Source organism: Engraulis encrasicolus, chromosome 3 (assembly GCF_034702125.1).
Source record: "Engraulis encrasicolus isolate BLACKSEA-1 chromosome 3, IST_EnEncr_1.0, whole genome shotgun sequence".
Taxonomy (NCBI): domain Eukaryota; kingdom Metazoa; phylum Chordata; class Actinopteri; order Clupeiformes; family Engraulidae; genus Engraulis; species Engraulis encrasicolus.
In genome coordinates this window covers 26,636,089-26,661,088 of record NC_085859.1, presented here as the reverse complement: position 1 = coordinate 26,661,088, position 25,000 = coordinate 26,636,089, and the positions used below count along the sequence as shown (strand labels likewise).

Here is a 25,000-nt window from a genome sequence, read left to right as displayed (position 1 = left end):
TAAATGAAGTCTTAATGTAGTGTATAATGTTATGGTTAGGAGGTCAAAATCTGCATACAAATTTCAAAAGATGCTCGCAACACAACACGCTCGCAACACAGTGTCGTGATGGTTCTGAAAAATACCTAAAAGTAGTAAAAAAAAAAAATGTAGCAAATGGAATTTTAACTGTTAATAGTATATTTAATAAGCTTACAGTATATACCCTAGATGAGCCATGCTTGTTGATTTGGCATCAAGAGCACTCCCACGACTCTGGTGAAGGTCACTCTCTCCCTCTCATCCTCCGAATGACTGCCCTCTTCATCTCTTCGAGTGAAGCACATACAGCCAGTGTAGCAGTTGCTCAAAATGCCCCCAAGCACTCTTGCCCACGCAAGCTTTCGCTATTTCTCTCGCTACTAGAGGATAGCAGACGAACGGGACGGAACGGAACGGGAGAGCAAACGAACGGGTACGTTTGTACTCATTAATGATCAATGCAGCCAGTTCACAAAAACAGAAACAAAAAAAGGCCTTTGATGATTCTCCACCATTAGTGAAGACATTTTAGGTGTATAACACCCAATACCATAGTAATGTGTTTATCACACCCTGCTTGCTAACCATGCTTGCCCAAGCAGGAGGACATAAGGGAGACCACCTGCGGAGATCAAAGTTGTAAACATGGCTTATTAAAGAATAGTGGAGAAACGGTGCCGTGCAAAGCAGCACTGTACAAAGGGAGGGCCTGTCAGCTTTGTGCAAAATAAATAAATAAGTGAGATGTAAGTAAATAAATAAATAAAAGTAAAAGCAGGGATGAAGGACACACACACACAGGACCAAAGGAGGGAGGACTCCTTTTATCCTTTATTCCTGTACCATTAAACCTTCAATTAGCTAATCAACCATACCTGCCTGTGTGCCTGTGTGTGTATACGTGTGCGCAAATGCCTGTGTGCGTGTTTGTGTTGTGTGTGTGTATGTGTGTTTGTGTGTGTGTGTGTGTGTGTGTGTGTGTGTGTGTGTGTGTGTGTGTGTGTGTGTGTGTGTGTGTGTGTGTGTGTGTGTGTGTGTGTGTGTGTGTGTGTGTGTGTATGTGTGTGTGTGTATGTGCGCATGTGCATATGTGTGTGTTCGTGTGTGCATGTTTATTTCTCTGTGTGTGCGTGCTTGCGTGCGTGCGTACAAGTGTGTGTGTGCGTATGCTTATGTCTTCGTCTATGTCTATGTGTGTGCGTGCGCGCGCGTGTGTGTGTGCGTGCGTGCGCGCGCGCGCGTGTCTGTGCGTGCGTGCGTGTGCGTGTGTGTGTGTGTGTGTGTGTGTGTGTGTGTGTGTGTGTGTGTGTGTGTGTGTGTGTGTGTGTGTGTGTGTGTGTGTGTGTGTGTTTGTGTGTACATGTAAACAAAAAACAAAATCTATTGAGTGGTGTTATTATTGTGTTATCAAGGTACTGTGAGGTTCTATTTTCTTGCAATTATGTTTCAATTTTACCCTCACCCGCCATTCACGGCCAGTGTGAAAAAACAATTATTGGTTATATTAGCAATTATTTCATTTTCTGTGTGGCTATCCAATGCTTATTTAATCGAAGACGTATTGTGTGCGAACCATGTTATTAAACTGCCTGTACTTACAAAAGCGTTTGAATAAATGACAAAAATAATAGATTGACACAGAAAAGGAGTGAGTTGTTTTCTGTCCTTAATTTGTTGTCCTTATTGAACTTGCCTTCCATTGAAACATCAGTCAATTTCACAATAGAGGACCAGTTTTGATTGAGCCATACTTTATTTAATCCCTCTATTTCTGACTCAGTGACCGGTTTACTAGTTAGCTGCTTTAAGAGACTATGGATAAATCAACAATGTTTGGAGCCACTGTATTAAATTCCTGTGTCTCTCATTAATAGATTGCCACAGAGATGAGATTGGGTTGTTTTTCTGTGTACCATTTGAAATTGGCTGTCATTGAATTGTCAGCCAATGTCAAACCCCACAAGAACAACTTGATTGTTTTCTGTGAATTTTTATTTGAATTGATTTGCATGGATGGATTTCTGGTTCTCTTGCTGTCTTCTCCCACAGATAAGTCCTGAGCCACAACATTAAACTCCTTTGTCTCTCAAAATGTTTGGAGAAACACTCCCTAATTGCAGTAAAAGATTAACACACGGAGAAAATGTGGTTGTCTTTTGTTGGTGCTTTTGAATCCTTATTTGAGTTTATTCACACTGAACGCTGTGTGTGTGTGTGTGTGGTTTTCTCGTTGACTTGTTTCAGAGAAGAGAACGGACAAGTCAGCAGTGTCCGGGGCCATCAGACTCCAGATCAGCGTGGAGATCAAAGGAGAGGAGAAGGTGGCACCCTACCACGTGCAGTACACCTGTTTACACGAGGTGAATATTACACGCACACACACACACACGCACGCACGCAAACACACACACACACACACACACACACACACACACACACACACACACACACACACACACACACACACACACACACACACACACACACACACACACACACACTCACACACACACACACACACATGCACATAAACATACATGCGCGCACACATGCACACACGCACACGCAAGCACACACACACACACACACACACACACACACACACACACACACACACACACACACACACACACACACACACACACACACACACACACACACACACACACACACACACACACACACACACACACTGAAAGAGGTAAAGGTCTACATGAGATGAATATGACACACATAAACAGTCACTGACACAGTCACAGAGAGAGAGAGAGAGAGAGAGAGAGAGAGAGAGAGAGAGAGAGAGCAGGCACAGACATACTCATACACACAGCTTCACACAAACATCTACAGAAACACAGAAGAAGACTTCCATGCACACAAGCACAAAGAGAAACTAATTCTACCTTCCATTGTCGAAAGCTTGGGCTTTTATCCATTGCACACAATACAACTCCCTCTCACAAAGAGCAAGAGAGATTAAGTTAATAAGAGAGAGAGACTGATGAAGGCAAAGAAAGAGTGTGCACAACAAACATGCTCATACAGTAGCTTTACCACACATCCCTGAGAAATGTTGAAAAGTGTTGTCAACTGTGTTCTCTGCAGAATATAAATGTATACTATTATGCGCCTACTGTGTATTTCTGTATGTCTTACTCACGCCTCACTTACTGCACACTCACACTCTCTTCCTGTAAGTTTTAGTCCAGTCTCCTGAAATTCCATCCCCCTCTGGACAGAATATGTTCCATTTCCAAAACTGCAAAACTCAAAACAGACGTCTTTTTATGTCTCTCACACTCTCACTTACTTCCTGTACATTTTAGGCATATTTCAGTGACCTTAATGGTCTGTTAACCTCTCTGTGGCACATGATTTTATGCACTTCTCACACTCACACTCACACCCTCACTTTCTTCCCGCAAGTTTGATTTTTTTTGTCATTAACCTGTTAAGATACGGAGTTATACATTTGCTATTACCAGAATAGCAATGACCAAGTCATAGTACATTAGTAAAAGCCCTGTGTTATGTCATAGTAGTACTAAGGTAGTTCATTATTCATTGACTATTACATCGTGCCACTGGAGGTACGGTGTGTATTAAGGGGCTACGGTACGTTTTATTTCCGTGTCCTGATCGGTCTGTCTTCTCCTCTACAGAACATCTTCCACTTCCTGACTGACGTGGAGAATGGTGGGGTTCCGAAGATTCCGGTTGCCAAGGGTGACGAGGCCTGGAAGGTTTACTTTGACGAGGTGGAGCAGGACATTGTGGATGAGTTTGCCATCCGCTATGGAATCGAGTCCATCTACCAGGCCATGACGTAGGTTTAGCATTGTGTGAGTGTGTGTGTGTGTGTGTGTGTGTGTGTGTGTGTGTGTGTGTGTGTGTGTGTGTGTGTGTGTGTGTGTGTGTGTGTGTGTGTGTGTGTGTGTGTGTGTGTGTGTGTGTGCGTGTGTGCGTGGGCGTGTGTGTGTGCGTGTGCTTGTGTGTGCATGTGTTTGAGTTTGCCATCTGCATCGAATGGAGTCCATCTACCAGCCCATGACGTTAAGCATCAACACCACCGTGTGTGTGCGTGTGTGTGCGTGTGTGTGCGTGTGTGTGTGTGTGTGTGTGTGTGTGTGTGTGTGTGTGTGTGTGTGCGTGCGTGCGTGCGTGCGTGCGTGCGTGCGTGCGTGCGTGCGTGCGTGTGTGTGAGTGTGTGTGTTACACTAACCACTCTCTGGCAGCCATTTTGCCTGTATCATTGGAGTACTTTTTAATGTAACATAGGCACTGCCATAATATAACGTACCGGTATGTTGACAATGTATTGTATAGATGAATATGAATGCCCTCTTCTCTACGATGTAGCCATTTTGCATGCATGTCGTCCAAGTATGTGTTGCCAGTCATCCCGGCAACTTCATTAAAGTGAAAGTGAAAGCCCATTGGGAAATTCCAGCTCCCATTGTCATTGTGACACAGCACTCCACAGCACACAAGTGAACACTGCACACTGCACACAACGAAATTGCATTTATGCCTCACCCGTGCAAGGGGGCAGCCCTCAGTGGCGCCCCATGGGGAGCAGTGCGGTGGGACGGTACCATGCTCAGGGTACCTCAGTCATGGAGGAGGATGGGGGAGAGCACTGGTTGATTACTCCCCCCACCAACCTGGCGGGTCGGGAGTCGAACCGGCAACCTCTGGGATGCAAGTCTGACGCTCTAACCGCTCATCCATGGCTGCATACTGTACTTATGGTTTGTTCATCTCCCCCTTTCTCTCCACGGCAGCCATTTTGCATGCATGTCCTCCAAGTACATGTTGCCAGGCATCCCGGCGGTGATGAGCACTCTGCTGGCCAACATCAACGCCTACTTCGCCCACCCCTCCTCAGCCTCCACCGTATCTGCCGTCGATCGTTTCGCCGCATCCAACTTTGGGGTGAGCTTCTTTTTCATATAAGTACACTGTAAAACATTGCAGCCAGTTAAATGTTAAAAAAACCAAGTTGCCCTGCTGCCTTAAGTTTGTAAGTTAACTTAGCTTGAGAAAGCCTCAAGTTGAGTTGGACCAAAGATTCTCTATTCTAATTGCATTTAAACCGTCTCTGGTTGAACCTCGAGTTGAGTTAACTTACAAACTTAGCAGCAGGGCAACTTAGGTATCTTTTTATGTTTAACTGGCTTGCAATGTTTTTCAGTGTTTGTTTTTGTTTGGGGAGTGACTAATGGGGTAGGACTGGAAAATAAATCACCCAGGTCGGACTCAAACCTGGGTCCTCATGGGCATGCAAGCCCACATATGGACAGACGATGATTTTGTTTTGACTTTTGACCTTTACCTGTACTTTCCAGTGTTAGTGAACAACTCATAAACATTTGTGTACATGCTCAGCACTCCAAACTGCCCTGTCATACAGAATGTGTTAATGCTGTTTTGTGGCTAGATTGGGTTTTTTTGACGTCATATGTCACTGTACTCTGCATATTGACTTGGTTGTGATCCACTGAAGGGTCCACTGACCCAAGATAGGAATTAAGTGTCTATTTCTGCCACTGTCTACATTATCATCCAGATTGTGCTGAAATATGAAACTTAAGTGTAGTAACAACAACGCAAACAGTAGTGCTGAGAAAAAGCTCACTCACTCACCTCCGCCTCCAATGTGTCAGTCTGAGACAACATCGGCGGGTCCAACTTTGGCGTGAGCTTCTTTTGACCTTTTACTTTTCCAACACTCCAGCACATTTCTTTAACAGCCGTGCACCCTTTAGATAGGCTAGCATGCTCAGCAGTCGAATTTTGTGGTCAGCCTCTTATGAACTTTTCAATAACCTTTTCAACACTCCAGCAATGAAATAGTTTTTTTCATTTGTGAACACATCTGCTGTACACACTCAGCAGCACTACCCCAAATTGTTTTCAACAAGTGTCAAGCTGAACCTAAGGAGTGGGGGAGTTGCTTTGGCATTCATGACTGTTTTCTGTGGAGGACCAACTGCAAAAAAAGTGCTGAATGCAATGTAGACATCACTGTTTTTTTCTATCAAAAGTACTTTCTGTTTTAGAGACATGTTGTTTACAATAGCTGATGTGTTGTTTATGAGGCCTGTGTTGATGTTTACGACAGCTGTGTTGTTGTTTTTACGACATGTATCGATCCAAAGGCTATGGACTCTAATGTGAATGTCAAACGTTACATATTTTCTATGCCCTGGGACTCCACTACCAGGTCTCATTTCAACTCGCTGACTCAACCACCTTTATAAGGTTACAGATTTATCCGTAAGGAATTAGACTCACAACCACCTTTTGAATGATTGAGAAGGGACTGCTTGTTTTTCTCAGAAAACAGAGAAGTCTAAGAGCTCAGTTGTTTTGTTGCAGTTGTTATGATTATTGTGATTTTGAATGGCGCTCCTCTGTAATGACACAAAATGAGAAACCCCTGAGATCTCTCCCAGCATGACCTCTGGCACAGGCACACATGCACACATCGGGCATTTCTCAAAACCTAGTGCGCGCACTTCCAAGTGTATTCAGCCTAATTAGTCACGCCCAGTGATTGGATACTATTTATTAGTCACACCCAGTGATTGGATACTCCGTAGAGTTCACCCAAGAGTATCCAATCACTGAGCGTTACTAATTAGGCTGATACACTCGGAAGTGCGCACACTAGGTTTTGAGAATTACCCATCCTCATCTTAATATCTTTGTGGGGCCGTCCCATTGACTTCTATTCATATTAACTCTTAACAATGGCTAAAAAATGCTAAACTGTGCCCACACCGAAACAAGGCTTTTGGAAATCCCTAGGAAATCTTTTTTCACTTTTACTTTTTACCAGTAACAACAATACTACCCAGAAAAACATTGCTAAATGTATAGGGCCCAATATATGGGTCCCACAAAGTACCATTAAGAGGATTTTCTGGGAACATCTGGCCCCCACAATCATTGATAGGTGACGCACGCACGCACGCACGCACGCACACACACACACACACACACACACACACACACACACACACACACACACACACACACACACACACACACACACACACACACACACACACACACACACACACACACACACACACACACACACACACACACACACACACACACACACACACACACACACATAGTGTAAGATTGGAAGTCATATGTTTCAAGAGAGAGCATCTCCATCAAGTCGATGTCTGTGATTTACAATTCTCTGTGACAAATTATCCCACTGGTGACATTCATAAGATGGGGAATGTATTCAGATTTATGCCTCATCTCTGCACCAGAACTCACAGACACACAGTCGATCAGCATACCCAGGGCCGCTGACAGCTTTTGCTGAGCCCAGGAAAAACTAATCTGGAATACATACGCTGAGTGCATTGCAATATGCGACCTTGTCTCCTCCACTTGCTTCTCGTCATGATGACATGACTGACAACAGCATTATATTTCAATATCTTGCAAAAGCTCAATTGTAGAGTCTTTTCTCATTTGCAATTGGGATGGTGAATGAAAAACAGTCCCTCAAAAGTTGTTGTGGCTAGGCTGACAGCTGGGAAACTTAATCGTTTTCTCCACGGAGGAGGGGCCAGGAGGCGGGGCGAGGAGACAAGCGCAAGTGGAGGAGGCAAGGTCGCATATTAAAACGCACTCTATGTATTGGGCACCCAATTTTGGGCTCCCTCCCTTCCTGGGCCCGGAACAACTGACCCCTTTGTCCCCCTGGCCAGTTGGCTTCCCTGATCATGCCCACAGGGCTAACAGCAAAAACAAATCCAAAGGAAAACTTTTCAGGGTTTTTTTTGTGGCTTTTTCTCATTTGTCATTGCTGTCTGTCTTATGCAGATTAGCTGAGAGAGAATGGATTATGTGGATAGGATTGAACAAAGTCACATAAGGGTGGACTTTTAAGTATGTCACCTCATTTTGCTTTTTTATTAGTCAAGTCTGTCTCCATTGGCTCTCTTTTTGTCTTACCTTTGTCTTATTTTTACATCTTTTCTTCTTCATCACTCTCTCTCTCCCTCTCTCTCTCTCTCTCTCTCTCTCTCTCTCTCTCTCTCTCTCTCTCTCTCTCTCTCTCTCTCTCTCTCTCTCTCTCTCTCTCTCTCTCTCTCTCTCTCTCTCATGACTCATCTGTACAGTATTTAATAACGTTGCCCTTCTCTATGTCCTGCAGAGAGAGCGCTTTGTGAAGCTCCTGGACCAACTGCACAACTCGCTTCGCATCGACCTGTCCACATACCGGGTAAGCTGCTACTGGGTGGTGAAACAAATACACGCACGCACGCACGCACGCACGCACGCACGCACGCACGCACGACACACACACACACACACACACACACACACACACACACACACACACTTTTTTTTTTCGCTTAACCTGTAATTCAAAGGGTACAGTTTGTTAATAGTGGATGTGACTGCAGCAATACTTTCATACTCATGACAGTGCCAGACCTCTCAATCAGCCAGTCACTCTGTTTACTGTTCACCCTGTGTGAACCTGACCACCTGCCTGCCTGCCTGTCTGTCTGTCTGTCTGTCTGTCTGTCTGTCTGTCTGTCTGTCTGTCTGTCTGTCTGCCTGCCTGTCTGTCTGTCTGTCTGTCTGTCTGTCTGTCTGTCTGACTGTCTGACTCGCCTGTCACCTCCGCTGCCACCTGTGTCACCTCAGAATAACTTCCCAGCGAGCAGTAAGCCCCGTCTGTCAGACCTCAAGTCCACCGTGGACCTCCTGACCAGCATCACCTTCTTCAGGATGAAGGTAGTGTATCAGCACTCTTTTTCATCTTAAACCTGCACTGTGTAGGATGGTGATGAGAGCAGCTATTGCAAATACACTCGCCTCCAAAAGAGTTGTCGCCTACCAATCTGTTAGGAATAACAGCTAATAAACTGACTTTCAATTAATCACTTGGCTTCAGAAGTCACTCATATGAACGCTACAACCCTCTCGAATGAAAATGAATGAACAAAAATAAATTTCGTGCACCAACGAAAGATTGACCCTTTAATGAACACAGACAGGGCAGATTTTGACAAGACAAAAGTTGTGTCGCCTATCAAACATAATGTGAAAATGAGCAGATAAGTCACTTCAAAACACTTCAAATACGCAGATCGGGTGTCATACTTAATCACTGATTCAGTCACACCTCTCCAGAAAATCAACTTTGGCCTTAGGTGTATGTTTAGGGTCATTGTAATCCTGGAAAGCAACACAATGAAAATCAATGGAGTTCAATGAGAGGTGGTGACATATTTGCTATTCGTAGAGCAATACATTTTTGACTTCATGATGTAATCAATGATAAAAGCCCTCACACACCAGCAGCATGCATGCAGCTCCACATAAGAGCTGTATCCCTCCCATGTTTGACTTTAGGCACCATGTATTTATTCCAAATTCTTCACCTTTAACACCAAAGAAGTCTCTCCCACTGTCCTGTCTCAAAAAAGCCAACCAAGAGTATGTCAAGCCTAATTCTGACAAAAATGAAGGCTAATGGGACTCATACTCTGAAGTCAAGATCCCAAGATCAACCATTTTAGAACTGATAGCATCAAAACTATATGGTGTTGGAGATGAAGAATATGAAAAAAGAGAAATGGTGCATAAAGTGAAACATGGTACAGATACAGCTCTTATGAGGAGCTGCATGCATGCTGCAGGTGTTTGAGGGCTTTTAGCATTGATTAAATCATGAAGTTAAACATGTATTGCTCTACGAATAGCGAATATGTCACCATATCTCATTGAACTCCATTGATTTTCATTGTGTTGCTTTCCATGATTACAATGACCCTAAACATACACCTAAGGCTAAAGTTGATTTTCTGGAGAGGTGAGAGTGATTCAGTGATTAAGTATGACACCCAATCTGCGTATTTGAAGTGTTTTGAAGTGACTTATCTGCTCATTTTCACATTATGATCGATAGACGACAAAACTTTTGTCTTGTCAAAATCTGCCTGTCTGTGTTCAATAAAGGGTCAATCTTTCGTTGGTGCATGAAATGTATTTTTGTACATACATTTTCATTCGGGAGGGTTGTAGCTTTCATATGAGTGACTTTTGAAGCCAAGTGATTAATTGAAAGTCAGGTTATTAGCTGTTATTCCAAACAGATGGATAGGCGACAACTCTTTTGGAGGCGAGTGTATACTGGTCATTGAAACTGTGCTACCTATTGACAAATTTCTGATGTGTTCATGAATATTTACTAAGTAAGAAACTAATATTTGCTAATATGACAACAGTGCAGTACGTTTTGCTGCTAAAATGTTATTTTTGGAAATTCATATTGGCAGACATGCTAAAGACCCACCTTTTCATGTATGAAAATTGCAATTTTCCAAATCATAATGAATACTTACAATTTCATGGTGGCGGTAAGTATTCGTGAAAAAGGTAACGTTTGTGAATGGGCAGCATAAATTCTGGAATTGAACTACCAAAAATATGTCACAGTGCACATGTAGTATAGACACAAGTTATTGTTTTATTGTATACTATGCTAAATGAATGTTTTCGCCGTTTTTGGAAACAATATGTATGTATGTGTGCATTTGTTTGTGTGTGTGTGCACGTGTGTGTGTGTGTGTGTGTGTGCGTGCTTGTGTGCATGAATCTGCGCCTATACGTATGTGTGCATATGTGCGTGCGTATATGCTTGTATGTGTGTGTATGTGTTCCTGTATGTGTGCGTGTGTGTGTGTGTGTGTGTATGTGTGTGTACCCTCAGGTGCTGGAGCTGCAGAACCCTCCTCGTGCAGCCCACGTGGTGCGAGACTGTGTGAAGGCCTGCTTGAACTCCACCTACGAGTACATCTTCAACAACTGCATAGAGCTCTACAACCGCCAGTTCCAGCCTGCAGAACCCGTGAGTCTGGCTGCACTCTCATACACTACATTTCCCACAATGCACTGTATCTAATGCACTACATTACCCACATTGTATCTCACTCAGTCTTTAATGGCCATCTGTATCACTTCCTGTGATCACTTCATTGTGCTTTGCCGTCGGCCCCTGGCAGAGCAGCTATTTAGGGGCTTCTCCCTATTCAGCATCCCGATAGCAAATGAGAAAATGACCATTGAATTGTGCTTTTGTGAGATATTGGATAAAACCTCTATCTTTAATTATGTCTTCCCTCGTTTCACGAGGCCATAAGCAAAAAGAAAGGATGGGAGGTACTAGATTGAGTTAGACCCTTTGAGTTTGGCTGCACTAATAGGCATTTAACACATTTTATTTTACTGAGTCTCGAATAGCCACCTATGTCAATTGTTATTGCGTTACTGAAATGGCCAAGCTCTTTCAATCTAATGCTATTCAGATAGGTTAAATCCTTAAAGTTGCTCTTGCCATGCATATTTGATGACGCCTGAAGTCATAGAGACTTTGCCATTGTGTGAGTCAGGCTATGTGTTGCAAACACAGCATGGTAATGCCTCTCTGTCTTACCCCTGAACTGACTGGGAACTTTCCACCAAGTCTGGTTGCCAAAATGTAAAAGTCAAAGTTTGGCTTTTATTTCTCTGTCTTCTCTCCAGGAGAAACCCAAAGAGGAGGAGAAGAAGGAGGAGAAGAAGAAGGGCGAAGGAGAGGACGAGGAGGACTCTTCCGACGAGGAGGAGAGGAAGAAAGAGGAGGAAGAGAAGAAGAAAGAGGAGGAGAGCGCTCCGCCAGAGGAGCCGGGCCCCAGCATCCAGAACCTGGACTTCTGGCCCAAGCTCATCACCCTCATCGTGTCCATCATCGAGGAGGACAAGACACAATACACACCCATCATCAACCAGTCAGTACTGCACACACTATATGCTGTGTTTGTGTGTGTGCGTGAGTGCATGCGTGCGTGCGTGTGTGTATGCGTGCGTGCGTGCGTGCGTGCTTATGTGTGACTTGAATAATTATGGGAGTGTGTTACTCATGTTGAATTATTGTATTGTAACCTACAGTATCTTCAAACTTGTTTGTGTACTGTATGTCTTGAATAATTGAATAGCTGTGCTAGTGAGCTGCTAATGCATATTGCATCTACACTTGTTGTGTGCTGTATATTTCCTGTGCACTTGTATCTGCTGGTGATGTTGGCTATGATTATGTCCTCGTTTGTAAGTAGCTTTGCTTACAAAGTGTCTGCCAAATGCAATGTAATGTAATTGTGTCTTCTGCTGTGTCTGTCTCTCCTCTGCAGGTTCTCTCAGGAGATGAGTGTGGGGAAGGTCAGTGCGGAGGTCATGTGGATCCTGTTCGCCCAGGACATGAAGTATGCCCTTGAAGGTATGACCTGAACACACGCACGCACGCAGGCATGCATGCACGCACGCACGCACACACACACACGTGCGCGCTCCCATGCACACGCACACGCACGCACGCACGCACGCACACACACACACACACACACACACACACACACACACACACACACACACACACACACACACACACACACACCTGACACCCATACATACTCTCTCTCTCTCTCTCTCTCTCTCTCTCTCTCTCTCTCTCTCTCTCTCTCTCTCTCTCTCTCAGTCTCTCTCTCTCTCTCTCTCTCTCCCTCTCTCTCTCTCACACACACACACACACAAACACACCTGACACCAACTGTACCTCTCTTTCCATGAATCAATACATTAGGGGGGAGACCTTGTAGCTATGCAGGGGATGCTATCTGGAGTGGGTAAATGTGTGTGTGTGTGTGTGTGTGTGTGTGTGTGTGTGTGTGTGTGTGTGTGTGTGTGTGTGTGTGTGTGTGTGTGTGTGTGTGTGTGTGTGTGTGTGTGCATTATGCACATATGATTGTGATTCTGTGTGCATGTATGAGACCGTAAATGTTTTAAAATGTTCATGTATGTGCATAATGCTTCTGTACTGTATGTATGGATACAGTACTGCATACAGTATGTGTCTGTGTGTGTGATTACATGTATACATGTATGTATGTATGGGTTTGTGCATACAATATGTGTGATAATGAGTTGCAATCTGTGTAACATTCAGCCTCATCTCCATTCATGGCTCACCCCCGCGCTTCATTGTTTTCCTCCCCCAGTTTTTGATAAAGTCGACCATTACCGCCTGAAAAATGGTAAGACTGGAATGGTAGTGAGGTTAGCCCTGTCCCTAGTTTGATAAGTAGTTGACTAGTATTGTAGGCCTTTAGGTAGTCTGCTGTCCAGATTCAATCTCAAGTTGTTGTAGTGTAATGTTTGTCTGGCGGCAAACGCCATACTAAATCACAAGTGTCCAACAATTCGAAAAGAATGTGCAAGGCAGCATGGGTACTCCCAGGCTAGTGTAATGTAGTGTTGAAGTACTATGGAGATATAGTTTCCCAAGGAAGTTGTGAACCTCTCCCTTTATATTAGAGGTGTGCATATAAAGAAGGTAGAAAAAGAAAGTCTTGTTAGATTAGAAGGTATGTACTATGAATGCCAAAATTCCCACTTTTAATGTTTTTGGAGTTGAACTCGTATGCACTGCAGCGCTTTCGTTGCCGTTGGGCATTATTTGTCCAATAATATTGCCAGCTAAGACTTTCCCTTCTTTTATTTATTTTGGCATTACTGTTGAAAAATAGAAGTCGCGCATTAGTGAGTGCTTGTATGAATATTGGTCTTGTCACCCACAGCATACTAAAATTGATACAACATTAGAAGCACATCTACGTAGTTTGCTATTATCTATTTATTCTTATGGGCGCTGCTCTTGCGGCGACTGCACCCTGCATGGTGAGAACGAATTTCCCTTTGGGGACAATAAAGGCTACTACTACTACTACTATTTAGTTACTTGAAAAAAAATCATGTATTTACTTTCATTGATTTTTTTGGTTATAGTCATGGCTATACGTAGAGTGTTGTTGTTTTTTTTTGCTGGAGTCGCTGCACATCATCAGATATTTGTATATAAGCATCTTTCATCTTCTGTTGCCCTTTGCATGATCCTGCTCTACGTATATCCTGCATGATTCCCATTCATAACCTTTTCACGCTCCAAAACATTCCCCTTGCCGCTGCATGCTGAGAAGGCTCTCTTTCTTTTCATTTCTCTTCATTTATTCTGTTCATTCTGTCACCTTCATCTCCTTTCATCTGTGCTGTGTACCACACCATCTCTGCCCTGCCCTGCCCTGCCATATACAGCCCCTGCCACTTTCCACATACGCAGGCTAGACTTTTATGCCGGTAAGACACTCACTAGTGTGTGTGTGTGTGTGTACTGTTTGTGTGCACTGTGTGTGTACACTGTGTGTGTACACTGTGTGTGTGTGTGTGTGTGTGTGTGTGTGTGTGTGTGTGTGTGTGTGTGTGTGTGTGTGTGTGTGTGTGTGTGTGTGTGTGTGTGTGTGTTTGTGCATGCATGCATGTGGATAGATAGATAGATAGATATGTAGATACTGGAGATATACTGTATGATGTACTTTACAGGTATTGTGTTTATGAGATGCAATATGTGAATGTTTGTTTGTGTGAGAGAGAGAAAGGGAATTGTGCAGAGGTAGAGAGGTAGACTAAGAGAGAAGGATTGTGAGAAGAGTATGTGAGGAAGGGGGCAAAAACCAGAAAGACAGAAAGATAGCTTGCTCTCCTCTCTTCTCTTCTCTCTGTCTTAAATAATGGGTTAATGTCTCCCTAATGAAGGGTTCTCTCGACAAGCACTCAACAATTACTTCCCCATATGTACAAGCAGGGAAACCGACAGAGGAGTACTTAAAGGCCAGTTGTCCCGGGCTCAGGAGGAGAAGGGGCCCACAATAGGCTTTTCATTACATTGTATGTATTGGATGGGGAGCCCTTTCAAATGACTTTTTCCTGGGCCCAGCAAACACTGTCATCGTCTCTGTGTACTAGAAGTATGCTGAGGCCTGTTTGCCACAGCTGTTCCCATTGCTGCAATACCACGGCCTACTGGGAGCTATTTTCAAATCCATTTTCACAAAAATGGTGACGGGTGGGCGCCATAAAGTACATGTGAGACTGTACTACACATAGAACGATACACCCGAGTGTTATTATCATCAATATGATACATACAAGTATATTTCTTTAGATGTTCAACAGCCGCTTGCCATTCAGTTTTTCCTCTGGGAGCTTTTCCAGATGTTGTTAATTGGAAAGGGTTTTTTTTAAGCTAACGAGGAATATGACACCTGGGAAGGTGTTAAGGTGTTAAGGAGTAGTGGACATGGGTAACACATAGTGTGCCCCCCATGGGACAACATACAGCACAGGGGAGAATTTCTCAAAACCAAAGTTGCTTACTACATTAGCTACTTTGTTGTTTTCAATGCATTTTCCCATTGGCAACTACCGAAGTTGCTAACAGGCCAATAACTTATCTTTTGAGAAACTCACCCCAGCACTGTTCTCTTGTCTCTCTGTTGCATTACCTGTAATGAAGGTTCTTGAAATAGCATTACTTAAGACCTTGGTCCATTACTAAAGACCAATCCCAAACTTACTGCATTTCTTTTTCCCTTTATATTTACTACCAGCATCAATTTGTAACCATGTAAATGTGCCATTTCGAATTGGCAGTCATAGACAACTATTGCTGCAATAGCTGTAGTCATCCGTCTGTACACATATATAATACATACATAATACATAAATAAATTTGAAGTGTTCATCCTCTATTCACTATAGAACATGCCCTGCAAAACAGTGAACATTACCAAAGGCCTACTGTAAAGGCACAATTGCATTTGTTACTGTGAGATAAAATAATCTTCATAAGCATTCAAAATATATTTCAACATTTTTGAAATACGTATGTCTTGCCCTCTATTCTTACCACTGCAGTGCATGAGAAACACAAACTCTGCAAACAGTTGCAAGATTACCAAATTGTATTAGTTACAATAATTTCCAGAAGTACTGAAAACAGACAGACTAAAGACTTAATACAGACTAAAGACTTAAAAGCTATTGCATGTGTTACTGTAAGATGAAATAATTTTAAAAAGCATTTTTGTGATATCTTGCAGTGGTGTTTTGAAATATCCAGCCCTCTATACTTTACACTGCATAGAATGAACCACAAACAGTTGCAAAAAAGACTAAAAGACTTCATTTTTTTATTTGTAACTATAATTTGAAGTATTTTTCTCTCTCATGGAGTAATATGACTTCACGTTTTCAAATGTCCATCGTCTATTCTCGTCTTTGCAGAGCATGAGAACCATAAGCTGTGCAAGAGTGCGGACTACATGAACCTGCACTTCAAAGTCAAATGGCTCTACAATGAGTATGTGAAGGACCTGCCTGCCTTCCAAGACAAGGTCCCAGAGTACCCCGCGTGAGTGACACACCACACACACACACACACACACACACACACACACACACACACACACACACACACACACACACACACACACACACACACACACACACACTCACTCAGCCCAGGCTTCACGTTCCATGTCTCCTGTCACCTACACCTCTGCACAGATACAGTAGACACTAGTGTTGCACCGATAACATTTTTTGGGCCCGATACCGATACCCGATACCTGGCTGTGCAGTATCGGCCGATACCGATACCATACCGATACCGATACCACCCTATTTGAAATGTCTATAAAGGGCTGTAGTGCATACTACTTGGATGCAAAATCATTGCATGGCTTTGTCAGGCTGCTGCCTACCTTTGTGAAACAGGAAAAAAAACTAATACTAAGTGAATCCAGCAAAACTTTTTATACTTTTTAAATACCTCTATGAAATAACAAATTTCAAGGCTGTTTAAGTGTCATACAAGCAGCTGTAAATGGTATCGGTGCCCTATTTCATGGTACTCGCCGATACCGATACCACCATTTTAGTGCCGATCCACCGATCCACCGATACTGGTATCGGTATCGGTGCAACACTAGTAGACACACACACAGTCAGGCAGATACTGTACACACACACATACATACATTTGTACATATACACAAGCACAAACATACAGTACATGCACACACACATATACAGACACACACACACAAACATACACGCACAAACAAACATACACGCATGCGCCATGCACGCACGCACACAAGCACGCACGTACACACACGCATAGAGATGCACACACACACCTCCATTTCCCCATTCAAACACAGTGCTATCTTCCACACCCGTCTCTTTCAATACACCTACCTGTGTAATCCTTCAAAGAGCCCCCTCTCCCTTTGGCTCTCAAAGGCTCCTCAGTCTCTCTCTCTCTCTCTCTCTCTCTCTGTCACTGAACCTCTCAAAGGCACCACAGCCTTCATGCTATATCCTGGTTGCATTCCCCTGTTCCACCTCTCCTCTATGGAGCTCACTCTCTTCTCTCTGTGTTCTCTCTGTCCTGCAGCTCCTCTGCACTGAAGGGCTTTCTTTTGTTTCATAGCATCCTTCTCAGTTATTTCCCTTTTTCAATCACGGTAGCTGCCACCCTCTTTGTTACACTCTCTAACACTCACACACTGTTACAATCACAATTTCTGCCTTTCTACCTTTCCATTTCCTTCTCTCCCTCTGTGTCCTCATTCTCTCTCTCTCTCTCTCTCTCTCTCTCTCTCTCTCTCTCTCTCTCTCTCTCTCTCTCTCTCTCTCTCTCTCTCTCTCTCTCTCTCTCTCTCTCTCTCTCTCTCTCTCTCTCTCTCTCTCAATTAAATGTTTTTGATACGTTGACCACCTCTGTGAGGCTGGTTAAAGTAAGAATACAAATGGAGTTTAATTTCATTCTCTCTTTATCAGATGTTACTTTGCATTGCACATTTATGCTTTGCCTTTGTTGGTGCTCTATTGTGGCAACTTGCAAATAGCTACCTCAAAAAAAGTTGTCTCCCGGAAAGACACTAATGAACCACATTAAGAGCACTCAATCTCAAATGAACTTAGTCTCTCTTCATCTTCCATCTTTCTGATCTTGTCATGTTTATCTTCCTCTCTGCAGGTGGTTTCTGCAGTTTGTGCTGCAGTGGTTAGCCGAGAACGAGGACGTGTCCATGGAGTTCATGCACGGAGCGCTGGAGCGGGACAAGAGGGAGGGGGTAGGTCACCTGTTTCCAGTGCTTGTCACTTGTCTAGAAGTGTCATTCCTGAGAAGCAAAAAAAGCCTTCCGTATTTTCCTTTTAACTTCACAGAGTAGGGCACTGATTTATCTGTCAAGGTTGCTCATTACGATCATGTGATTCAGGGCTGGTTGGATCAAAACTGTGGCTAGACAGGGATCCTACTATCTGAAGTGAGTTGGTTGATTGACACCTCTGCACCTATTGCTTGTCACTTGCACCTCCTCCTCTCTACCGTCTGGAGTCTCCACCCCCCTCCCTTCCAGAGGTCCATCCTTTAATGTGAGGATCACAGTGCCACCATCCAGCACAGATGCCTGTGATGGTGAAACTGTCACCTGGGTTGTGGGTGAGCTCTGGCTGTCAAGCACGCCAACATACGAGCCTGACTCTTTAGTGCTCCCCTTAGTCTGCCCATACTACATGTGGCATTGCGCAAGCTTTCAAGTCGCCACAGCCAGGCTACTTTGCTGTTGCTGTCAGAGCCCCTGAGGCTCGTTTTCAAATCCGGGAGGGCCAGCTCCACTCCTATATATGCTACATGGCCAACCAGGCAGCAAAGTTTGAATTACAGGGGACACTAGAGAGTGGAGTGTCCATTTAATCAAGACCCCAAACAGACAGCTATAGCAGCGCTGGGGTGTTACCAATACACATTATTATTAAAATAATATACTATAATGTAGTTCATCGTATAAAATGTGGTATCCCCCCCAAATTTACACTCACTGCCCAGCAACACTTTTACAGTGGAAAATGATACAACATTATGGAGAGCTAATTCACAAACTGAGTGAATGAATGTGATATGGATCCCCTTGGGTCTGGAATAAAGAATGAATTGAATTGAATGAATCACCGGACACTCCCAGTTTTATTACGCTTATTATTAACGCTTCAATCACACACGGTATGTTATAAATCTGGGGGCAGAATTAATGCACAGTTATCATCTGTCACTTTGTTTGATGCATCTTTGACCCAGCACCTGTTGACTTGGATGTGCGTGCACACCTCAAGGTAATTTACATGCTGGCCAGTAGTGGTTTTTCATTGGGAGATGTTCAGAAAGAGAGTGCTGTGTGATATGATGTGTGACTCAGAGGGTGACTTGGCTGGACTGGGAAGAGCGACAGGCTTTTTTGAATATGCTAGAGTGACTAAATATATTGGCTAAGGAACTGATTTAAACAGGCTGAATATGGAAATTGTCATTTTAATTCTTGCTCCATGAATAAAATATTCAGATGGTTGCTGTGATCGCTGTTGTAATATCTTAATAAGCGTAAATTAGACCTGGATTAATATAAATGAATATGGACTCAAACTACAGCCGTATATGTTAATGACGAGCACCACAAAAACTTTTGCCGTCCTTCTTACAATTAACATGACATTGACATTTTAATTTGGGGTGTAATTTGGAGATTTTTTTTCTCTTTTTTTGGATGTACAATACCTTGGAGTAAAGAGCACCAAAATCTGAGAAGTCTACAAACCATCGGATTAAGAGCACGCCATAATCTACACAACTAAATTGTTCAGTACTTAGCTTTTGCCTATCTCCCAAATGTGAAGGCCCAAACAGTAGGCTCCTTGTTCAATATGGTAGTCTTAAAGATCCAAGGCACATCTTCATCAGGGAAAAAAAATGACAAATAAGTTTGTATTTTACATTTGAACTTTAACCCCTGACCTCCCTCTTCCTGTCTGCTTCCTGCACAGTTCCAGGCCACGTCTGAGCATGCTCTGTTCTCCAGTTCGGTGGTGGACATCTTCACCCAACTCAACCAGAGCTTCGAGATCATCAAGAAGCTGGACTGCCCCGACCCCGTCGTCATGGGACACTACAACAGACGCTTCGCCAAGGTACACAAAATAGAAGACTTCACCAAAATGCAACCTAAATATTATGTTTTTGGTCCAATAACATGTCCAGCCAAGTTAAGTGTCTTTTATGTTTTATTTTAATCATGACATTTTTTTAAAAGGGCGCTTTTGTAGACCTCTGTCGTTGGACAGGTGGAAATGATATTACCCCAGTGAGGTTGTCATTCAAGTTTAAAAAAGATCCCGCACATCATCCACTCCACCAGCAAACTTTGGTAAAGTTGAAGAAGCTCAGATGACCAAAACGTAGTATTAAGTTTGCTGGTGGAATGGACAGTGTGAGGGATCTTTTTTTACACTTGAAGTATGAAATTATAAAAGTAAAAGTAAATGATAAGCAATAGGGAAAGCTGCATAGAAACGATATGATGATGACAATTTGTGCACAATAACCAAACCTTCCCCGAGGAATACAGAAAAAGATAACTGTTTGCATGATCCGTTTTAGACTGAAAATGTTATGCTATAACTGCCGCTTCTTAATTTATTAATGCAAGATATTCACCGGAGCATCTCAGATGTGAAAAAAATACTGTAAAAAAGTGCCGAAGCACACATGTTTATATGTTTTCTACAGTTTCATCAGAACCAAAAATATCTTTATTTATTTGATATGTGGGTTTCTTTTGAAGACTGAGATTGAAAGGACATAAATAGGGAGTCGGGAAATCTGTGTGGGAGTGATAGGAAGACAAGTTGTATGTCTCCTCTTGAGATGGAACGTGATGAATTGGGTAAGTGGATAGAAAAAAATAAATAGGGAGAGCTGTGCAGCGAGGGATCACTTTGAGCTTGAAAAAAGAGAGATAAAAACAGATTCATATGTTTTTGTTTGAGGTGGTAAAAATTATACAACACAGTTACATATCATGGAATGAGCACAGAGAAAGCCCTGAATATGATGTATGATGGGAGCATAATTTAAATATTAATGGGGTCTGTATAGATTTTTTTTTTGAGGATTCAATTTTGCTTTTGTGCCTTTTGTCACAGGCATGCCAGCTTTAAAGGGACACTGTGTGAGATTTTTAGTTGTTTATTTCTAGACTTCATGCTGCCCATTCACTAATGTTACCTTTTTCATGAATACTTACCACCAGCATCAAATTCTGAGTATTCATTATGACTGGAAAAATTGCACTTTTCATACATGAAAAGGGGGATCTTCTCCATGGTCCGCCATTTTGAATTTCCAAAAATAGCCATTTTTAGCTGCAAAAATGACTGTACTTGGACCATACTAGAAAATATTTGTTTATTACTTAGTAAACTTTCATGTAAAGATCAATTTTGGCAATAGGCAGCCCAGTTTCAATGAGCAGCATAGTTGCAGTACCTTTTTTGTTACATTTCCTGCACAGTGTCCCTTTATATACTGTATTTACACGCACAGCCAAACTTGATTTCACACGATGTGTTTAAATGAGCCACACTTAAATGCAACGGCACCACTTTAAATGTACACAAATCCCCAAATACCCAGGAAGATGTACTGTGTGTGTGTGTGTGTGTGTTTGTTAATTTTCTTTCTTTCTTTCTCTATCTGTTTCTGTCTTTCTCTCTCTCACACATCTCTCCTCATCCTCCCTGTCTCCTAACCATATTTTCCCACTGTCTTCATTTCATACCACATGTCTACTTGTTGACAAACCCTGAGTGCCAGTTAAGATGGTGCAAAGCTGCCCTCAATGCCCTCTCATGCCACCGTGTCTCGCGTCCTCATGCTCTAGTATATCCACCATGATTTTTATATCATTGTGTTTGTACGAACAACACCTTTTGGAAACCGGTCTCGAGTCAGGCCAGACAAAAGTGGGCCCTGCCACATACAATATGTATGCCTCTGAGAACGCCGTCTGTGACTCATCCAGTTTGATTTGAGGCGAGCTGCCGTGTCAAAAGCACAAAAGGCAAAAGCAACAGTTACAAAATCTCACTTCAAAATTAGTGCAATCTTTTTAAACCTTCTAGTCTAGTCAGAGGAAAATATCCACAGGTATGCTTGAGGAGAGACAGAACACAAGGATGAGGAAAACACGTTGTTTTATAACCTTTAGAATGAAAGCAGCAATTTTGTGAACTTTGAATGTTTCATTCCCCTTGTTTCCAGCAGCAGGTAGGTTTCCAGCTGCTAAAAACACGATCATTTTGCTGTGCAGATATCAAGGAGGATCATTTTGGCTTTCATTTTTGTTTTATATCTTTGTGTTGATGTTGGTGATGTCTGATATCTGAATAATTCATTTTGGCAGCCTATTAAGATACTGTTTTGTGATATGTTTCCTATATCTTGTTTGTTTTTTTGTTTGTTTGTTTGTTTGTTTGTTTGTCTCTCTCCCAGACCATCACTAAGGTGCTGATGCAGTACTGTGCCATCGTGGCAAAGAGTTTCCCCTCCTTCTGTGACAAGGAGAAGATTGTAAGTGTGTCTGCTTCCCGCTGTGTCTAGTGTACTGTGTGTAGTGTGCTCAGGTGTGTGTGTGTGCGCACGTGTGTCTGTGTGTGTGTGTGTGTGTGTGTGTGTGTGTGTGTGTGTGTGTGTGTGTGTGTGTGTGTGTGTGTTTGTATGTGTGCGTGTGTGTGCGTGTGATTGTGCGTGCCCGTGTGTGTGTGTATGTGTGTGTATGTGTGTGTTTGTGTGTGCGTGTGCGTGTGTGTGTGTGCATGTGTGTGTGTGCGTGTGTGCGTGTGCGTGTGTGCGTGTGCGTGTGCGTGCGTGTGCGTGTGCGTGTGTGTGTGTGCGTGCGTGCGTGCGTGCGTGTCTTTCTATTTCTCTTTGCACATTTGCACATCTGCAAGCTTTGTGTTCTTCCCACTCCAGCTGTTATGACCAAGTACAATGAGTCTAATGCCATAAAGCTCAATGACCATACAGTAGTATACAGCTGTGCTCTGTACAACATCTCTGCATTAGTACTGATTCCACAATCGAGTCGACTTCCTAAATTGACTCCCTGTCTATTTGGCATCTGTTTTTATTTATTTATTTCATGCATTTGCATGCATTTTTTGTGTGATATGGCATTGTAATTCTAGTCGGTATATTCAACTTTCAGTATTCTCAAAGGAATTGGAGAATTAGAGAACAGTACATAACACAAGAGTTACAGTTAAATAGCAGTCAACATCTCCACACTAATATCCACACCTGTATACAGTATATATTTAAGTAGAATAAAATAAAGTGGTCTGTCTACAAAAGACCTACAGTATCTTAGTATTAAATGTAAGTAAGTTTCTTCTGTGTGTGTCTCTCCCCCAGCCGTGCGTGCTGATGAACAATGTGCAGCAGATGCGGGTGCTCCTGGAGAAGATGTTTGAGTGCATGGGAGCCAAGCAGGTGGGTGAAACTACACAGGTGTGGCCCAGACCAGGACACTAAGGTGCTGTTTCCATGTAGCTGGATATTTTTATATGTGGATATTTTTTTCTCCTGGTTGCATTGGTTTTGGCCTTCCGTTTCCACGTAGCAGATATTTAAAATCCAGGTATAAAAAGCAGGAGAAAAAAATATCCTGTTTAGGGGGCTGAAACGCATTTGTTACAATGGAGGATTTATTTTTAAGTGAAAAGAGAAGTCCGCGACACTGCTTGTCTATTGTGTATTTAATGGAGCAACGTTTCGACCTTCAGGTCTTCATCAGGCAAAGTGTGAGTCAAACGTTGCTCGAAACGTTGCTCCATTAAATACACAATAGACAAGCAGTGTCGCGGACTTCTCTTTTCACTTGGATTTACTCTCATTGTCCTGCACCTGGCCCATCGGGTGGGATGTGCACACATCTGCTCCTCTGAACTTGGATTTATTTTTATCCACATGTTGCGTTTACACCTCAACAGGAGAAAAAAATACCCTGCTAAAACATATCCTGCTACGTGGAAACAGCTACTAAGTCATAGTGGCACAAGTGTGAGACTGGTCAGTACCCCAAAGTGGTACATGTATGGATCGGCCTCCCATTCAAAGTAGCACAAATATGGGTCAGCTTCTACCTCAAAGTGGTGCAGGGGTTGTTCGGGGCACTACCTCAAAGTGGCACCGGTTTAGGACTGGTCAAACCTCTGAGTTGGATGACACAGTTGGAATTGGACCTAACCCTCTCAAGCAAACACAGCCAGCTTGAGTGGGTGTCACAACACAGGTACAGGTGGGTCCGAACACACAGGTTTGGGTCTGGCACTACCTGTCAGTGGCCCCAGGCGTGGTGGTTGAGATGTACCATACACCTAACCCTCTGAGGGCCAACACATTGAGCTCGAGCAGGTGTGAAAATACAGGCACATGTGTGGTTTGAAGACGTGGGTATGGGTTGAGCATTGCCTCTGACATGTACAGGTAAGGTGGTCTCTTCACCTTGCCAATGCAGCCAGCCCGAATGGGCATTGGGATACAGGTACAGGGAGTGTGGGGTTGATAACTCAGGGCTGCAGGGGTCAAGCAGAGATTTTAATCCTGGGTTAAATGAATCCTGCTGACCATGAATGCCATTTTAAACATTAAGCATGGAGTAAGATCATGAAAAACGTTGTACACAATGCAGCCAATTAACTTTGGTAAGCTTGTATCTGTTAATGCCGCCTAAATCTTGGCATAATATACCAGCCTACAGACGGGTAGCCACTACTATATGTGTAGTAGTGTGCATTATCTCAGTCTTGGATCGCCAATGGATGTCCATGTTACACTGAATGATGGTACAAGTGTCAAAACGTGTTACGTATCAAGAAATACTTAATTTGAGGCGGATTCCCCTATGCTTGTGGATTCGTATGGGGCAAGGGAAGAGATACATTGAAGAGGAAACTGTCTTAGTTACTTCTGTCAAAAGGACCATCATCATGCATACATAGTGTGTGTTTTATAAACATCGCTGGCTGTGTACTGTGCCTGTTGACTGCTACGGTGGGGGTGGAATGGACTTGATGTCATCCATGCATCATACATAGTAAAAAAATAAAATGCAGTGTTAATTCAACACTTAGAGAGTTGATTCAACACCTTTCG

General features: G+C 43.0%; 1 protein-coding gene across 1 annotated transcript in view; it reads left to right on the top strand.

Annotated features, from left to right (window-relative positions):
- LOC134445916 (protein unc-13 homolog B-like) overlaps positions 1–25,000 on the top strand; it is a 65,602-nt gene that overhangs the window by 11,413 nt on the left and 29,189 nt on the right. The window contains exons 12-24 of the mRNA XM_063195075.1: positions 2,266–2,381; positions 3,684–3,847; positions 4,806–4,956; positions 8,213–8,281; positions 8,713–8,802; positions 10,784–10,921; positions 11,617–11,840; positions 12,240–12,325; positions 16,225–16,351; positions 17,987–18,083; positions 19,831–19,974; positions 22,337–22,414; positions 23,258–23,335. Coding sequence (XP_063051145.1) covers positions 2,266–2,381; positions 3,684–3,847; positions 4,806–4,956; positions 8,213–8,281; positions 8,713–8,802; positions 10,784–10,921; positions 11,617–11,840; positions 12,240–12,325; positions 16,225–16,351; positions 17,987–18,083; positions 19,831–19,974; positions 22,337–22,414; positions 23,258–23,335 — 1,562 coding nt within the window. The remainder of the gene's footprint in view (positions 1–2,265; positions 2,382–3,683; positions 3,848–4,805; positions 4,957–8,212; positions 8,282–8,712; positions 8,803–10,783; positions 10,922–11,616; positions 11,841–12,239; positions 12,326–16,224; positions 16,352–17,986; positions 18,084–19,830; positions 19,975–22,336; positions 22,415–23,257; positions 23,336–25,000) is intronic.